General features: G+C 39.0%; 1 protein-coding gene across 1 annotated transcript in view; it reads left to right on the top strand.

Annotated features, from left to right (window-relative positions):
• LOC129505502 (KH domain-containing, RNA-binding, signal transduction-associated protein 1-like) overlaps positions 1 to 12,011 on the top strand; it is a 306,963-nt gene extending 294,952 nt beyond the window's left edge. Inside the window, exon 5 of the mRNA XM_055318521.1 lies at positions 11,932 to 12,011. Coding sequence (XP_055174496.1) covers positions 11,932 to 11,958 — 27 coding nt within the window. The 3' untranslated portion in view covers positions 11,959 to 12,011. The remainder of the gene's footprint in view (positions 1 to 11,931) is intronic.
• The last annotated feature ends 7,541 nt before the right edge of the window (positions 12,012 to 19,552 follow it).

Here is a 19,552-nt window from a genome sequence, read left to right as displayed (position 1 = left end):
CTGAGAGAGCTTTCTGAAAGCAGCTTGCTTGTGGGTAGCGCTGATGTGCTTTCATTCACAGTGTTTGCAAAGTACTGAAGTAATTGGAGATCTTTAGCAGAAAATTCTTGCTGACTGAGAGAGGAAGAACTGCTGAAATCCTTTAAACTCCCACAGCACTTACTCAGAACCATGTGAATGCATTTAAAGTCTCTTTTAGAGGATGCTAAGAGGAGTTTGAAAGTTATCACCAAGAGCCTATCCAGATGGCAATGCTCACATAACTGTTTATTTTCCATCCTGTTTAAAAGAACGTCATTCTCACACTGCTGGTTTACAGGTGGTGAGGGGTCTCACTATGACATAATCCATTTTAGCCATACAGCATAAATATCTATCAAAATCTTATTATACCCAGGTTTTCTTTTCAAACATAAAAGAAAACAACCCTCCTCTTGAAACAACAACAACTACTACTACTATTACTACTACTACTACTCCTCCTCCTCCTCCTCTGTGAAAGCTACTCAGGTCTAAGTGCAGCAGTTGAAATGGCTTTGCAATATAATCTATGGCCTTTTCTCCTCAATGTCTCTTCCCTAGTTCTTGGTGCAAGTGAATAAACTCCAAATCCTTTTTTTTTTTAAGATTTATTTATTTATTTATTTATTTATTTATTTATTTATTTATGAGAGACACAGAGAGAGGCAGACACACAGGCAGAGGTAGAAGCAGGCTCCTTGCAGGGAGCCCGATGGGGGACTCGATCCATGGACCCTGGGATCATGACCTGAGCCTAAGGCAGACACTCAGTCACTGAGCCACCCAAGTGTCCCAACTCCAAATCCGTTCTACTGATATTCACACACAAGAGAACTTCAAGTGCATTGTTTCAGTGGGTAAAGACTGAAGGAAATACTGGTTGATCCGTGAGTACGTTTCATTGATTGGTCACCAGTATCAGTGTGAATATTAGATGACTAGATTGAAGAGGTTTTAGAGCTGGCTTGGAGACAGGGAAAAATACTGACAGGGGTAGACTAGGAGACTTAACACAATTAAAACAATGGACATGCGACAAATACATAGTAGCATTCAAATAACTTTATTTCAGAAATGTGAAACAGAAGGAGTGTTTGCAAGTGAGATTTATTTAAAAGACTTGGGAAGAGTCCCACTTCTGAGTGGCTTCTTGGATGTGAGATTGCTGTCTAATTAGTAAGCTAAATGTTAAGGCATATAACTGTGTGGATGTGTTTGTGTGCTGGCAGTCATTCAGATGAGTGTGCCCCTTCTTATCAACAAGGAAAACTCTTCTAACATTCGGGGTCACCTGAAACCTTTTTTTGGTTTCCCTAAAAAGCTCTGGTCTCTCTTATCTAAACAATCCAGAAATGAAGTGCTTTCTCCCCAAACAAGGTCTGTTTCCTACTGAGCAGAGCCTCTACAGTTTGCAATCTGTCAAAAATATCAGTTATTTTTAAGAGAGAAACATTTTATCTATAAAATTAAAGGGGGTCCTTCAGGGGTCCTGGGTGACACAGTCAGTTAAAGCATCTGACTTTTGCTTTTGGCTCAGGTCTGATCTCAGGGTCATGAGATTGAGCCCTGAGTCAGGCTCTGTGCTCAGCATGGAGTCTACTTGAGATTCTCTCTCTCTCCCTCTGCCTCTGCCCCTCCTCTGCTCCCTCCCTCCCTCTTGCTGTCCCTCTCTCAAATAAATAAATACATCTTTTAAAAAAAGAAAGAAAGAGGGGATCCTCCATCCTCAGACATGCTGTGCCAGGCTGCTGGTGGGCAGCCTTGGAGACAAAGCAGCTTCTTGTCCTGGTGGCCTGTAAGCTTCCAGGTAATGATTATTAGAATATTTCAGGATCTGGATACAGTAACAATTTATAAGGATACTTAGGCAGAAAGGAAACAGGTCTTCACTCTTCTGGTGAAGGAGTTTAGCTAACTTGATCAATCAGAAGGCAACTTAGAACACCCACAATGAACGCTTGGTGCAGGTCTCGGACTCTGCTAGAGAATTTTAAGGTCACTTAAGTTCAACTCCCGACTTTATGCATAAGGAGAGTGAGGACTTTGACATTCTCTTCATCTGTAAGTTTTGATTGTTCACTCAATAGGTGTTCAGTAAATACAGGTGCAGTCAGTGAGAACATGGACAGAGGAATTGGATGGATAATAGAACAAAAGAAAGGCAGTACAGATTGGTTGTCAGGCTTGGCCAGTGGAAGTACTCAAGCTAATGAAATATTTTTGGCAATAGAGTGCTACACTGCTCTAATACCCAAAACTGAGCATAATTTACAGTCTTCTGGTTTGACTGTGGAGGGAGAATATGACTGTGTAATTCTTCAGGACTTTTGTGAACATGTCATCACTGTAGTAATGGAGCTTCAAAGTGTCATTTGTGGGCAGCCCGGGTGGCTCAGTGGTTTAGCACCGCCTTCGAGACCCGGGATCGAGTCCCACGTCAGGCTCCCCACGTGGAGCCTGCTTCTCCCTCTGCCTGTGTCTCTGCCTCTCTCTCTCTCTCTCTCTCTCTCTGTCTCTCGTGAATAAATAAATAAAATATTTTTAAAAATCTACAAAGTGTCATTTGTAGATACTTCTGCGAAATAGAATGCAAAAGTAAGAGTTAACTATCAGCAAACTAGGTCTCTGAGAGGTTGCTGGCTAAGTCAGGTGACCACAGTAGACCCATTTGTTCAGGATGTGTAAGCACTGCCCTTCGGATCTGACACCAATGATGTGGACTCACTGTTAAGCAGGAAAGATGTATTCTATTAAGGCCCCTTCAATTTCTGACTTACTACATGGGTAGGATAGCACAGAATGGATGGGTAAGCATAGCCTGTAACTTTGAAATAGAGCGGCCTATTTGCAGAGCTAAATAGCCCACACAGAGGTAGCAAAGCTATATTCCTGATCTCCAAACCACTATGCTCTAGCCTTATGGTCTCTAAACTTCTTTTGGTCATGCTTTTTTTTTTTTTTTTTTTTTTTAGCATACACCCCTGATGTATGTGTTTATGTGTTTATTAATTATGTATTTTTCTAATAATATATAATATGCTTATAAAACAGAAATTTTAAAGATAAGGTAAAAATAAATATAAATAGATATTTAATGGGTTCTTTTTAAAAAAAAAATGTATTAGAGAGAGAGCGAAAGCACAAGTAAGGGGGATGGAGAAGCCAACTCCTCAGTGAGCGCAGAGCCCAACTTGGAGCTCGATCCCACACCCTAGGATCACGACCTGAGCTGAAGTCAGCCATACGGCAGGGTGGGAAAACCCATACTGTAAATAATTTCAAGTTATCTCTGAAGTATGTTAATTATTTCTCACTTTCAATCCCAATCCTATCTACTCCGTTCCCTAAATATTAAATCATAGATTTAGCCTTCAATAAAACATGTTAAGAAATATGGAAAAGAAAGAGAAGAATATAATAGTTAATAAATACATGGAAACACATACAACAGCAAACAAGAAACTATGTGAAGCCACCACTGTTTCATTCCTGGAACTCACACTCACTCACAGTCTTTTGTGATTTTTAAAAATACCTTCATCTCTCCTCTTAGCATCACACATCTACGCTCTCCATCATCCCTTTATCTCCATTTTCAATTTTTCATTACCTAAATTTTCCGTGTCAATTATTTAATACTACTATTATTTATCATTATATTTTTAAATTTTCAATATAAAAATATAATCCTATTCATCCATTTTTTACTCTTAAAATCACCATCCAACCATTCCATTAAATCAATTCTCAGGTAGATAGATACATTTCTCCCCTGATGTGTGTCGCTCGCCACCTCCTCATCCTTATGCTCATCACAACACACACTACAAATACTCAATAAAAAAACAAAATATAAAACCAATCTCAAACTCTCTCCCCATCCCAATTAAACCTCCCATCACACAAAAAAAAATACTCCCCACTCCCAAAACACATCACTCTCACAACATCACCTCACCTCATTTCTCACAAAACAATATATTATCACACCATATATCTATCCACCCATCAATCACTCCTATCACTCTACCCCCCCCATCTCCCCCTACCCCTCCTCCCCTCCCCCCCATCCCACCCCCAACCCCAATACCATCCCCCCCCCCCGGCCTAATCCAAGCCCCCCCTCCCCCACACATTACAACGAAACCACGCTCCCTCCCACGCCTATGCATACACCCGATGTAGAGATGGATGCAAAAACTCTGCAAGTGGGTTATTTGGTATAATAATGAGGGAGCCATTCCCACTTCCTGTTGCTGATAGCTAGATGATCCATGTGTTCTAGCTATGGGAGAGACCGCACCATTTATTGTTACTTGATCAAAAGTTTATACTAAATCTTGTAAGACAGAATCATAACCTCTCAGGGGTTTGTGGCTTTTGATGCTATTATGTATGGAAGTTTTAAAATTTAATATTCATGTTGTGTGCTGTATATAAAAACTCAACTGATTTGAGTATAGTCATTGATCCTGTGACTTTGACTAGTTCATTAGTTCTAGTAGTTATTTTATAGATTGTTAGGATTTCTTTTTTTTTTTTTAAGATTTTATTTATTTATTCATGAGAGACAGAGAGAGAGAGAGAGAGAGAGGCAGAGACACAGGCAGAGGGAGAAGCAGGCTCCATGCAGAGAGCCCAATGTGGGACTCAATCCCAGGTCTCCAGGATCACGCCTTGAGCCAAAGGCAGGCGCTAAACCGCTGAGCCACCCAGAGATCCCTGATTGTTAGGATTTCTATGCAAAGAGAGAGAATTTACATCTTCTTTCAGGATCACTATTCTCTTATATTTCTTCTTTTTTTTGTCAGAATGCAGTGACCAAGCCCGATGTTGAGGGGACATGGTGAGAGTGAGCATCCTTTGGCGGAGTGTACACTACACTGGGCTCTGGTGTCTCTGAGCCCAGAGAAGGGTACTGGGACCCAGACCTGTTAGGAGGGTGGGTGCTGACTGCCTGGTATAGATATCTGCAAGGAAATACAATGGATGTGGATCTGCAAGTGTTAAAGAAATTACAAGAAGAAACTGCTGCTATTATAGTGAAGAAGTGTTGCTAGGTGATACTCCCAGGACCTCGAAGCCCACAGGCAGCAAAGAGAAGGGAGCAATCCTTTCTTTTTCCTCAACCTTCCTTTTTTTTTTTTTCCTGGTGCCCCCTATTGGCACAAATAGCCTGATATGGAATCAATTGGCAAAACAGAGATGTGGTGTACAGAGTCCCAGGCCCACCATCACAAGGCTGACTATAGAAGGATGGATTTGGAATCAAGAGGCAATAGCTTACTAATAGGCACCCAAGAAGTATACTTTGAGTTTAGACTCAAGCATGCCTTCTCTTCCATCCTAGAGTAAGTCCCAAGAGTCAGTACTTTACTTGTTTTGTTTTGCTTTCCTAATTTGAGATTGGAGAAAGCCTGCCATGCTACTGACTGACAAGGTTTCACTGCCCTGGGATCTGTCTCTTATGGAATTGCTGGAAGCTCAGTCACGTGGGTTCCAGCTGGCTGCCTGAAACCTCTTTCCTGTTCACTTACACCCATCCAGCTTTGTTCCTTTGTTCTTTCCCCACTCTCCCTGGCCCACTGTAAAATCATTTTACAAAAGTATATTATTCTTAGCCCTGCAAAACAGAGACTTTCTTTTTTAGCATTTCCTGTGTGAAATAGTATGCTTGCATCCAGTTCTAATGCACTGTTAATGGCAGAGCTTTTACCTGTCCTTGCTTCTTTTGTATTCATGCATGCGCATTCCCCTCTATACTCCAAGTGGCCACACACCTGGAAACTTCCATTTATAAAGCCTGATATTTTCCAAGAAGTAGAGAATTTCTCACAGTCACACAAGGAGAGAGAGGCACAGTTAGTATTCAGCCTCCAGACGGCTGATTCTAAAGCTGTTACCTTTCCCATTTTCTACTCTGTCTCTCCTCTCTTCTTTTTAATACTAAAAATAGTAACTCCACTTACAACATTTCATTTTCGAAGCGCTTTCACATACCTTGCAGTATGTGACAATCACAACTCCTCTGGAAAGTAGGACAGGTCATATTATTTTCTTAATGTTACAAGAGAAGTAACTTGGCTTAGGACATTTCCCAATAGAAAGCGGAAAACATTTCTAGAAGGAAACATCCACCAGTTGTCGATTCTGTCTCCATTTCAATGCCCTTTCCATTAAAGCTCATTTAAACCATTTAAAAATTATTCTTGCATTTATAAACCTGTAGTCTCCTTGACATCCACTGTCTGTCTATTGACCATTCTGTACTTTAATAGATGGTTTTATTTTCCAGGGGGTGGAGATATGTGTAGGATGGAAATATCTTTGCTGAGCTCTTCTACCTCTGAAACATATCAGATCCAGGCAAGATCATTATCAATCCCCAAGTCAGAATGAAATTTGTATTGAATTTATTTATAGAAAACCTTATGTCTTAAAAGTTTGTTCCCCAGAGTATTAATTGGTGCATTTACATTTCTATTCTCGTACTCTATTCTCTACCTGCACTATTTTGAGGGCATATCTTCTAGAACATCTGATTCTTCACTTTGTGTCTGGTTTGGAAGAGAAAAATACAAAATTAAGTGTGTACACTTATTTCTTACTACAGTATTGACCTTGTAGTTCCCTGGAGTTAAGAGAGTACAGCTGTTTATCATTGATGACTCATCCTAAAAATCTTTTGTTTTACATCAGTGGTGCAAGAGTTTGTAGTCCCACATCCTTCCAGCCTTCTCTTTTCTTTGTGAAAGAGAACAGCTAGTTTGCAGGGTCACAAATACTTCTAGTCTTAAGCAGTAAACTGGCAATCACTCCACCTCTCCTTAGCCATATACCAGCCAATCTTTTTTTTTTTTTTAATTTTTTTTTTTAGTTTATTTATGATAGTCACAGAGAGAGAGAGAGAGAGAGAGAGAGAGAGAGGCAGAGACACAGGCAGAGGGAGAAGCAGGCTCCATGCACCGGGAGCCCGACGTGGGATTCGATTCCGGGTCTCCAGGATCGCGCCCTGGGCCAAAGGCAGGCGCTAAACCACTGCGCCACCCAGGGATCCCCCAGCCAATCTTTATCAGAAACTTCCAGCAAAGAACTCCTCTCAAAATAAGCAACTTTATCCTCATCCCCCAAGTCACTGGTATACATAAAATAATGACATGTTTTTATCAAATGTTGTCTGCACTATCTGCTCCTTTCTCTGTAGAAATCTTACCTCACTGTGATGGTTCACTTTAACATGTCAACTTGGCTGGGCCACAGTGCCCAGATATTTGTTCTTCTGGATTTTTTTGTGAAGGTGTTTTTGGGGATAAAACTAACATTTAAATCTGTAGACTTTGGGGGATCCCTGGGTGGCGCAGCGGTTTAGCGCCTGCCTTTGGCCCAGGGCGCAATCCTGGAGACCCAGGATCGAATCCCATGTCGGGCTCCCGGTGCATGGAGCCTGCTTCTCCCTCCGCCTGTGTCTCTGCCTCTCTCTTTCTCTCTGTGTGACTACCATAAATAAATAAAAAATTAAAAAAAAATAAAAAATAAATAAATAAAATAAAAAAAATATAAATCTGTAGACTTTGGGATACATGGGTGGCTCAGCAGTTAAGGGTCTGCCTTTGGCTCAGGGTGTGATCCTGGGGTCCTGGGATCGAGTCCCACATCGGGATCCCTGCATGGAGCCTGCTTCTCCCTTTGTCTGTGTCTCTGCCTCTCTGTGTCTCTCATGAATAAATAAATAAAAATGTTTAAAAAAAATCTGTAGACTTTGAGTAACACAGATTATCCTCCATAATATGGGTGGGCCTCATCCAATCAGTTGGAGGCCTTAGTAAGTCAGTGATTGGCCTCTCCTGTGACAGAAGGAATTCTACTGGAGACCACCTGTAGATTCAAACTGTAACTGTTCAGCCTGCCAGCCTGCTCTATCACATTTTGGACTGCCCAAGCCTCCATAATCACATGAGCCAATATATATCCCTTTTCTTTGGCGAATCCTAATACACTCACTTAATCCTCACAATTGGTAGGTTTATTATCACATTTTCATAGAGTGAAACTAAGGCTCAAAGAGATTAAATATAGTCCCAAGATCACATAGCTAATATGTGGCAGGGCCGGGATTTGAACCAATGGAGTTTCCAAAGTCAATACTCTATTATGCTATATATTTGTTCTGCAATGCTATGCTAAGCTATACTATTCTATATATTACAGTACAAAATCAAATATATCTTGGAAATGCATCCAAAGATCCAGTGGTACATTAGTTTCCAGAATAGTTTTTGAGTTACATGATATAACCCACATGCTTTTTGGTGAGAAGTGATTAGACAGTGATATCAGAGATCATGTTGCCTGGAAAATGTTTAATAGTTTGCTCAGGAAATGCCACAACACTTGGCTAATGGAAGATCCATTTTCAGTTTGGACTCCAAGCAGAAAGATAGTTTCTTCCCATTTCATTTTATAGTTTTCTTTTCAGTGTGCCTCCATAAGCATTATTCACAAGTCATAGTGATGGTAGAGCTATATTTTTATTTTTTTATTTCTTTTAAAGATTTTATTCATTTATTCATGAGAGACACAGAGAGAGAGGAAGAGACATAGGTAGAGGGTGAAGCAGGCTCCCTGCGGGGAGCCAATGTGGGACTCCATCCCAGGACCCTAGGATCACGACCTGAGCCAAAGGCAGACACTCAACCACTGAGTCACCCAGGTGCCCCCTCAAAACTATTCTAATAGAGGGAAGAAAAGCACTCCTCTTTTCCTGAATTTCAGAAGGAAATTACAAGGCAAAGAAGAAAAAATTGGTGTTGAAACTTGAATACTCTGTATAGCAAGGCATCTAGGGATTAAAAAGAAAAAGAAATTGATTTGATCTACTAGATCATTTTCTCTGATTCAGTTCTCATCACAAGAACCTGATTTACACTGGGAGAAGGTAAAGAAAGGTTAAGAAACCCCAGGAACAATACCTGCTCTTCCAGCCATGACGAACATCATCTTCTCTCAACTGCAGACTCCGCCGTCTACGTATGTTCCACTGCCAATCCAGTAACCTGCTGGTTTCCATAAAGCATCCTAACAGAACCAGGAAGATGGACCGAAATCAAAAGCTTCTGTCAAATAGAAAAGGCAAATCAACAGAAGAGTGTGATGCTGGAAAGGCATGAAAAGCACAGAGGATTATCACAGAAGGGTGTAATCCCTTTGTTCTTCCAGAGACAGGAATGAATGGATAAATGAGCCTGTTCTATCTGGTCAGTGGGAGCCAGGGTTTCAGGAATGTGTATTTTGTACCATGTCATGTGGCCATCTGTTCTGGTCCTATGAAAATTGGGACTTCCTTGGAGAAACATTAATTTTTACAACATCTTAACAAGTGTTTCTTGCAAAATAGGTTAAAATTGGTTTGGGATAAAGAAAGCACACGTACAGCAGTGATGAATGCCTCCCGTGGGAGCTCTCAGGGAAGCCAGCTTTGAGCCATGGGAACTGGTATTAGGTCCAGTCAGAATCTGACATCTTCACTAATGATCTGGAAGAGGGAGTCAATGGCCCATTAATGAAATCCACAGATGAAGTGGAATGACTGATTGGATGCAAGAAAGCGAAGAAATTAGTGATGTTAGTAATATGAGATGCATTTTATGGAAATGCTCACTCATCCATTAAACAGAAAATCACCATCACAATCAGTCCCAAAAGTACCACTGCCAGCAGAGGCCTGGAAGTAATGCCAGGAAGAAGGTTAGACAGGAGATAGGAGACTGAACCAGAAGAATCATAGTGTCCTTCTGGAAAAACCCCACAATGGCTGGTCACTGTTCACATGCTTCCCATGGGTCCTGTGACCAAGGCAGGGCCTTAGAAGTCCAGCCTGCTTCTGCCTGGTGGTCAGCCTGTCCTCTGACTTCTAGCTGTGGCTGGAAAAGGTGGCTCCAGATGGTCTTCCTGTTATTGCTCTGTGCAAGGAGTAGTTGACAGTGACCAACACTTAGCTGCTTTGGGACCAGTATCTAGGCCAAGGCCAGTGATGTCAGTCCAGCATCAGTATGGAAGATTGGAGAGTGTTCCAGTTTGGATTAGAAATGTTGTCTTCATCTCTGGCTCATACCTCCATTCTGAGGTGGGTGTGTGTTCTATTTACAGTCCTGTTGCCCATGGCATCTGCTGCTTTTGTCGCCTCATGGCTTGGCCGCTGGACCTGCTGAGGCTTTCAAGGCTATAATGATTTGTGTTCATTTTCAGGGTATCCCTGTGCTCCCATCCCTTCATTGTGCTGCCCCCTGCTGAGGCAGTGGGGGGGGGGGGAATAGAAGTTTGAAACCTATGAGTTTGAAACCTATGAGTTTGAAAGGCCTGGTTTCAATTATCTGTTTCCTCCATCTAAGAAGAATCCAACTCTCCTCAGCATTTAGCATATTCCTCCCAGCCCCTCTTGCCTTTGCCATCTTGAGTGTGAGTTTAACACAGGCTTCTGGCCTTGCCCCGAGGTAAAAGGAGCTCAGGCACCCTGGACTACCTTTCTCTTTTTTTTTCTTTTCTTTTAAAGATTTATTTATTTATTCATGAGAGAGGCAGAGACATAGGCAGAGAGAGAAGCAAATTCCCTGCAGGGAGCCCAATGTGGGACTTGATCCCCGGACCCAGGCGCATACCCTGAGCCAAAGGCAGATGCCCAACCGCTGAACCACCCAGGTGTCCCTGGACAACTTTTTTCTATGTAAGTTAACTTCTGTTAGAATTTTAAACCCTGAAAATATAGGCAGTTTCCTCATGAGAGCCAAAAAGTTCATGAAGTGAGACTTTTCCAACATTATTTTTTAGGATATCCAGAGACTCTAAGTTTATAGTTATTTATTATTTGGAATAGCTACAGATTACTGGGTGAACCTGGAAATAAACTATTATACAATTCTTGCTATTACACAATTGTTAGATTACCGAAGAAAAAGTGGCAAATGTGGGCAGAATTATCACAATTCCATGAATTTTATTTTTTTTAAGATTTTATTTATTTATTCATGAGAGACCCAGAGAGAGAGAGAGAGAGGCAGAGACACAGGCAGAGGGAGAAGCAGGCTCCACGCAGGGAGCCCGATGTGGGACTCGATCCCGAGACTCCAGGATTACGCCCTGAGCCAAAGGCAGGTGCCAGACCACTGAGCCACCCAAGGATCCCCAATTCCATGCATTTTAAATCAGAAAGTAACCATTGGGATGGTACTAGATGGGGTATCCTGAATCTAGACTTCTCCAGAGTTAAAGTTTATTGCTTACTGTTATGAAACTGCCCTGGGCAACCAAAATCCCACTGGTAGCCCTTCACATGACTCTAGTCTAGATCTCCTTACTCTGAATCTATCTTTAGGACACATGGTTGAGCGTGCATATCCCTTCTTAGCTCGTAACATGAAGATACCCAGTTTCATGGCACAGCTCTCTTGTGGTCATTACCCAGCATGAAGTTAGACATTCTGGCCCAGTTCTGATGGACTTACCTGAGGACAAGCCTTCTCCTAGTTCAAAGGCACTACCAGAGCCAGAACCATTGCTTGTCAAATCATGACTGGATGGTATCATCCAGCTTTCGAGAGAAAAGATCTGACATTTTCTCACCCCTGCGGCCTTTGCTTCTGTTGTTCATGACTTGAAGCCTCTACTCTGGCCAGACTGGAGCCTGGCTCTTCTGATTCCTACTCCAGGGGTCTTTCCCTTCTAGCCATTAGAGCTGCTGCTGCTGAGACTACATTTAATGTCACCCTCAATTAACATGACAGGATACAGTCTCCCAAACCCCTCCTGGGACTGAGAGAAAAGAAGAGGCTTAGGGTGGGAAACGGAAAAGGCTTTCATGTTCCTGGCTCTTTTGCAGGCAAATCTCTCAGAAAATTGCTGTTTTATTGTTTCCAGGCACTGCGCTCACATTACACCAACTGAAGTCTAGAAGGCTCGGTCAGCCCATCCATCAGCCTTTACAGGGTGAAGACCTCTGAGAAACATGGGAACCACTCAGCAAGTTGGAAATGTTAATGACATGGTCCAAGTAAACACCTTCCAACTTCTTTTAGATAAAATAAATTCTATCACAACAGAAACAAATAGAAAAGGTGTCTGTGTGTCTGTGTGTCTGTGTGTCTGTGTGTGTACACACAGGATAGTGTCATAGCCAAATGCATAGGGAATTTCCCAAAGGAAATTAAGATGTAGTTCCTGTTAACCTTTCTCAGAAAGGTTTTTCCTCTCTGAAGGCTGGACTATATGTAATCCAGAATCATTATAGTCTTTACTGAAGGAATGTGCTGTTGGCTATTGCCCCCATACAAATGGGTTTTATTAATTACTTACTTTTTATCTATACAATTGAATAACATTTGTTTTCCAGAAAACAATATTGACAATGTACCTGAAAGATAAGGAGGGAACCCTGCCAGTTTGTTCAATCTTGTTTTAAGAGTCTGTTAAGTATATTTTACAAAATCTCTGATAGGTTATGAACTATTATTTTACTGAATTATATTAATCACTCAATGAGATAGAGTTGACAGATAAAGCAAATAAAGATACAGGACACCAAGTTAATTTTGATTTTCAGATTAATAAGAAATATTTTTTTCTGTATAATGAATACTACATGGGGCATACCTATAGTAAAAAATTTTATGTGAAATATGAATTTAACTGGCCATGCTGTATTTTATCTGGCAATCCTTCCAAGAGACCAATTTCACCTGAAATGCTTCTAGTGTATGTTTTACATCAGTTCGCCTCAAATACCTTGGCTTGTCCTTTAGAAACTAACCACTCCTTGACAATTGATCTAACCACTTGGATGTCAGCAAGGAAAATATTTCAGAAGGAGCTGAAAGTGAGCGAAAGCTGACTATGTTGTCATTGCCTTTCCAGGTTGTCACAGTCTATTTGCTGCTCTTTATTCTTCATTCTATTTTTGTAATAATGAACCTCAATAGTTCTTTTTTTCCCAGAAGGACTTCTTGACTGTGGTAAAGTTCTTAATCATCCTAAAATAGAAACATAAACACATATAGGACAAAACAATATGAGAAACAAGAATTTCATGCTTTTTGAAATTGACTACATTTTTGTAATTGGTCTGAAAATTTGTTGCTGGTTTGTTTTTTTTTTTTAATTTTTATTTATTTATGATAGTCACACACACACACAGAGAGAGAGGCAGAGACATAGGCAGAGGGAGAAGCAGGCTCCATGCACCGGGAGCCCGACGTGGGATTTGATCCCGGATCTCCAGGATCGCGCCCTGGGCCAAAGGCAGGCGCCAAACTGCTGCGCCACCCAGGGATCCCTGTTGCTGTTTTTTTTAAACTAAGATTTCTGGGATGCCTGGGTGGCTCAGCAGTTGAGTGTCTTCAGCTCAGGGCATGATTTGACAGTCCTGGGATCGAGTCCCACATCAGGCTCCCTGCAGGGAGCTTGCTTCTCCTCTGCCTATGTCTCTGCCTCTCTCTCTGTGTCTTTCATGAATAAATAAATAAAATCTTTTTAAAAAATAAATAAATAAAGATTTCTAAATTAGGCAAATGACATTGTTTCATTTACTGTTAAGGAGGGTATCCTGAATTTTATATTTAAATGCTTCTATAACTCATTTTAGTAGTTAACATACAGTGTTATAGGGTAGCCCTGGTGGCTTAGCGGTTTATCGCCGCCTTCAGCCCAGGGCATGATCCTGGGGACCCGGAATCGAGTCCTACGTCGGGTTCCCTGCATGGAGCCTGCTTCTCCCTCTGCCTGTGTCTCTGCCTCTCTGTGTCTCTAATAAATAAATAAATAAAATCTAAAACAACAACAACAACAACATACAGTGTTATATTATTTTCAGGTATACAATATATTGAATCAACAATCCCAGAATGTTTTAATTTTAATTTTATTTTATTTTGAGAGGTAGAGAATAGGGTGGGGGCAGGGATTAGGGCAGAGGGAGAAAGAGAATCCCAAGCAGGCCCCACACCCAGCACAGAGCCTAACCTGGGGCTCCATCCCATGACCCTGAGATCAAGAGCTGAGCTGATATCAAGAGGCAAGTACTTAACCAACCCCCCAAAATGCTTTTATAACTCTTATCAAGAAGTTTGTCAAATATTGTCTTCATCCTAAGAAATTAGTATTTCTAGTTTTCTGAGAAGAAAATAAATTTTTTGACTTCTAAAATTGTTATTTTTAAGAGCATCTTTCAACATCCTTTTGAAAGTATTATCTTTGTTGATTTAAATTTGTGGTAGATGGGGCTATATCACTCTTGATTAAAGTTGATCAAAAGTAACTAGGTGTAAGAGATCCTAAAACTTAAAATAAAAATAGCATTTGGGACACTTGGGTGGCTCAGTGGTTGAGCGTCTGCCTCAGGGCAGATTCAGGGCATGATTCCTGAATATAGGATCGAGTCCCACATCAGATTCCTTGCATGGAGCCTGCTTCTCCCTCTGCCTATGTCTCTGCCTCTCTTTCTCTCTGTGTCTTTCATGAATAAATAAAATCTTTTTAAAAAATAGCATTTAATGACTTTTTTTTCTTACCAGTTCCAATTATCCATCAAAAATAGTGGTCCTCTAACAGTGATTCTTAAGGGAAAGATGCATGTATTATCACACAAATATTATTTATAGTAAAAATGCTTTCAAAAATTCAGTTTGAGTTAATTCCAAATAATATTTCTCATTCATTAATAAATTAGATTGAGCTATCTGTAAAAAATGACATTTCATAAGTCATAATTGGTTGAGTAGCTCTAATTTTTCATATGGTGCAGCTAAATAATTATTATTAAAATTAACTTTATTGAAATAGTTTATACACTAAAATGCACCCATTTTAAGAGTATAGTCCCTTGGGACACCTGGGTGGCTCAGCGGTTGAGCATCTGCCTTTTGCTCAAGGTATAATCCCAGAGTCCCGGGATCAAGTCCCACATTGGGCTTCCTGCATGGAGCCTGCTTCTCCCTCTGCCTGTGTCTCTGCCTCTCTCTCTCTGTGTCTCTCATGAATAAATTAAAAATATATATATATTTTTAAAAAGGAGTGTAGTCTCTTCAATAAATGATGTTGGGAAAACTGGACAACCACATGCAAAAAAAATGAAACTGGACCACTATGTTATACGATACGTAAAAATAAACCCAAAATGTATTATATGTATTGAATGTAAGACCTGAAACCTTAAAAGCCCTAGAAGAAAACTTAGAGGGTAAGTTCTTTGACATTAGTTTTGGCAATTATTTTTTTGGATTTGACACCAAAAGCAAAAATAAAAAGTGAAACTACATCAAACTAAAAAGCTTCTGCACAGCAAAGGAAACTATCACAAAATGAAAAAGCAAACCTACCAAATGGGAGAAAATATTTGCAAATAATATATATGATAAGTGGCTAACATTCAAAATATATAAAGAACTCATATGACTCAGCAAAAAAAAAAGCAATCTGAATGAAAAATGAACAGAGAATCTGAACATATATTTTTTAACATATATTTTTCCAAAGAAGGCATACAGATGGCCAACAGGTACATGAAAAAATACTCAACACCACTACTCATCAGGGAAATGCAACTCAAAACTGGAATGAGATATCCCCTCACACCTGTTAGAATGGCTGTTGTATGCACACACACATACACACACGTGTGTTGGGGAAGATGTGGAGAAATGGAAATTCTCATATACTGTTGATAGGAATGTAATTTAGTGCAGACACTATGGAAAACAGTGTGGAGGTTCCTCAAAAAATCAAAAATAGAACTGCCTTATGATCCAGCAGTTCCACTTCTGGATATTTATCTGAAGTAAACAAAAACACTAATTCAAAAAGACACATGCGCCCCTATGTTTATTGCAACGTTATTTACAATAACCAAATATAGAACAAACTGAGTGTACTTTGATGGATAAATGGATTTTAAAAGTGTAGTATATATAATGGAATATTATTCCGCAACGAAAAAGAATGCAATCTTGCCACTTGCAGCAACATGATGAACCTTGTAGGCGTTATGCTAAGTGAAATATATCAGAGAAAGACAAATACCTTATGATAGCACTTAAATGGGGGATCAAAAAATAAACAGTCTCATAGGTACAGGGAACTGATTGGTGGTTGCCATAGATGGGGACGAGGGGGGTAGGTGAAATGGGTGAAGGAAATCCGAAGGTACAGACTTCTGGTTATAAATGAGTCATGGGGATGTAATGTACAATATGGTGACTATAGTTAATACTACATTGCATATTTGAAAGTTGCTAAGAGTAGATCTTAAAAGTTCTCATTATAAGAAAAATTCTGCAACTATATATGGTTATGGGTGTTAACTAGACTTATTGTGGTAATATTTCACAATATATACAAATTTCAAGTCATTATGTTGTATATCTGAAACTAACATAACGTATATCAATTATACCTCATTTTAAAAAAAGAGTACAGCTTAAAGACAAATGTACACATCTATGTAACTGTCACTATAATCAAGAAGTAAAACATTTTCTTTACCTTAAAAATTTCCTTCTGCCCCTTTGCAGTGAATCCCTACTTCCCACTGCCCTACCTAGGCAACCACTGATTTACTTCTCAATCACTAGAGATGAAAGTTTTTTATTTCTAACATTTTATGTAAATTGAATAATGAAATATGTACTGTTCATGTCTAGCTTCTTTTACACGGGTAGTATGTTTGAAATTCACCCACACTGTTCCTTTTTGTTGTTGAATGGTATTGAATTGTCTGAACATGCCACAATTTTGTTTATCTACTAACCTATTGATAGACATTTAGATTGCTTCCAGTTTGGACCTCTGCAGAGCTGCTAGAAATATTTGTATACAGATCTTGGTGTGAATATATATTTTATTTTAGTTAGATAAATACCTAGGAGTGGACTTGCTCAGTCATATTTTTCAAAAGAAATTGTCAAACTGTTTTCCAAAATGTGTACCATTTTACATTCCCATCAGCAACATGTGAGTTTCACGTACTCTCTATTCTTGCCACATCTGAAAAAAATACTTTAATTTCAGCCCTTCTAATGAGTGTATTGCGGTACCTCATCATTTTAATTTGTGTTTTCTAATGACTCCACAATTTGAATACTTCCCCATGTACTTACTGTTCATTCTTAAACTTTCTTTTGTGAAGTGTGTGTTAAATTGTTTTTCCAATTTTTACTCGGATTGACTATCTTATTGTTATAACTTTCTTACAGATTTTATAAAGGAGTATTTGGTCATATGTATTTAAAATATTTTCTTCTAGTTTATGACTGTACTTTGTTTTTTTTTTTAATGACATCTCCCAAAGATCGGAAGTTCTTAATTTTGATAAAGTTTAATTTATCAAAATTTTTTCTTTTATGAGTCATGCTTTCTGTGTTCTAAGAAATCTCTGCATAACCCAAGGTCACAAAGATTTTCTCTTCTGTTTTCTTCTAGACTTTAATAGTTCAAGCTTTATGTTTAGGTATATGATTCATTTGAAATTAATTTTTTGTGTATGGTTTAAGGGTTGAGGTTCATTTTCCTTCCCTATGGACCTTCCAGCATCATTTGCCGAAAAATTATTTTCTCATTGGTTTACCTTAGCACCTTTGTCAAAGATCAATTGACCTTATATATGTGGATCTATTTCTGTACTCTTATTTTGTTCCATGAGCTATGTATTTCTCTCTAAGCCAATACAACACTACTATGATGTCTTGAATTCAGAGAGTAGAAATCCTACAACTTGATTCATCTTTTTCAAAATTGTTTAACTCATCTAAGTCCTTTATATTTCCATGTAAATTTTAGTACCAGTTTGTCAAACTCACTCGCCCCTATCCCCACCTCCAAAATAGTCTTCTGGTAGTTTGACTGGAATTATGTTGAATCTCTCAATCAATTTGTGAAGAATTAATATCTTAGCTATATTGAATCTACCAGTTCATGAACATGACATGTATCTCCATTTATTTAAGGCTTTAATTTTTCTCAGCAATGTTTTCTGGGGTTCTGTTTTGTTTTGTTTGGGGTTTTTTTTTTTTTCAGTTTGTTTTTCGGTTTTGTTTCTTTTTACAGATCTGAAATATTTTGTGTTGAATTTATCCCAAGTATTTCATGGTTCTTGATGTCACTGAAATTTATTTTCCTCCTTATTTTCTCAAATTTTTATTGCTAGTATTTAGAAATATTTTTTTTAATTTGGCTCTGTATCTCATTAGAGGTTGCTAACTTCACTTATTATTTATAGTAGCTTTTCCTAAGTTCCTAAGAATTTCCAATATACCAAACCATGTAATCTGCTAATAGAGACTTGTATTTCTTCTTTTCCAGTGCATATTTATGTCACTACTTTTTGTTATTTTATTGCACTAGAAAAGACAATGTTAAATAGAAGTCATATGAGAGAGAGAACATCTGTAAATTGTGCCCAATCTTAGGAAGGAAATAGTCAGTCATTAATCATTAAATATGCTGCTAATCAGAGCTTTTCTGTAGGCACCCTTTATCAGGTTGAGGAGATGCCCTTCTATTCCTAGGTTACTGAGAATTTCTTATCTTTGAATGATCATTTTTTTATGTTATCCTAGTGAATATTAATCCAATGATTGATTTTTAATAGTAAACTCTCCTTGCATTCTGAAATAAACACTACATAGTTATGATATTTTACTTTTTAACATATAGATAAAATTGACTTAAAATATTTTATTTAGTATTTTTGCATCTGTGTACATGTGAGATTTTAATCACTAATTTTTTTTCCATCTACTATCTCTGTCTGATTTTGGTAATAGCATGATTCTAGACTTAGAGAAGAGTTAACAAGTGTTTCTTACTCTTCTATTTTCTGGAAGATTTTTTACAGTGTTGCTATTATGTCTTCCATAAGTATTTGATAGGGTTCACTTGTAGAGTTCTCTTGACCTGGAGTTTTCTTTAGGGAAATGTTTTCAATTATAAATTCATTCAATTAATTCTATTTATTTTAACCTATTTTATAGATTTCTAATATTGTCTTTTTTATTTCTTTCTACCTTCTAATCTGGGGATTAATTTGCTTCTGGGTTTAGCTGAGAAATTCTTAAGGCAGGAAAGCAGAAATAAGCTGAGTCTTCATTTTGGGCGATTTCTTAAGGCAAAGATTAATGCAGGCAGATGAGGTTCTGCATGAAGGAAATGTTATATGTCACAAGACGTCCTAAGATTGCAATTGTATAAACTAATAAAGATGGTTGTACTTCTAGGAACCCCCCTCTTAGCTATCCTCTGACTAGTCTAGAGGTGGGCCAGGCCACAAAAGCAGTCTTGGTGCAGATCTCTACTACTGTCATGATTTATTTTTTTTTAAGATTTTATTTATTTATTCATGAGAAACACAGAGAGGAGAGAGAGAGACTGAGACACAGGCAGAGGAAGAAGCAGGCTCCATGCAGAGAGCCTGACGTGGAACTCAATCCTGGGTCTCTAGGATCATGCCCTGGGCTGAAGGCAGCGCTAAACCGCTGAGCCACCCAGGCTGCCC

Source organism: Nyctereutes procyonoides, unplaced genomic scaffold, assembly GCF_905146905.1.
Source record: "Nyctereutes procyonoides isolate TBG_1078 unplaced genomic scaffold, NYPRO_anot_genome, whole genome shotgun sequence".
In the NCBI taxonomy this organism is placed as follows: domain Eukaryota; kingdom Metazoa; phylum Chordata; class Mammalia; order Carnivora; family Canidae; genus Nyctereutes; species Nyctereutes procyonoides.
This window is presented reverse-complemented; position numbering and strand designations above follow the sequence as displayed.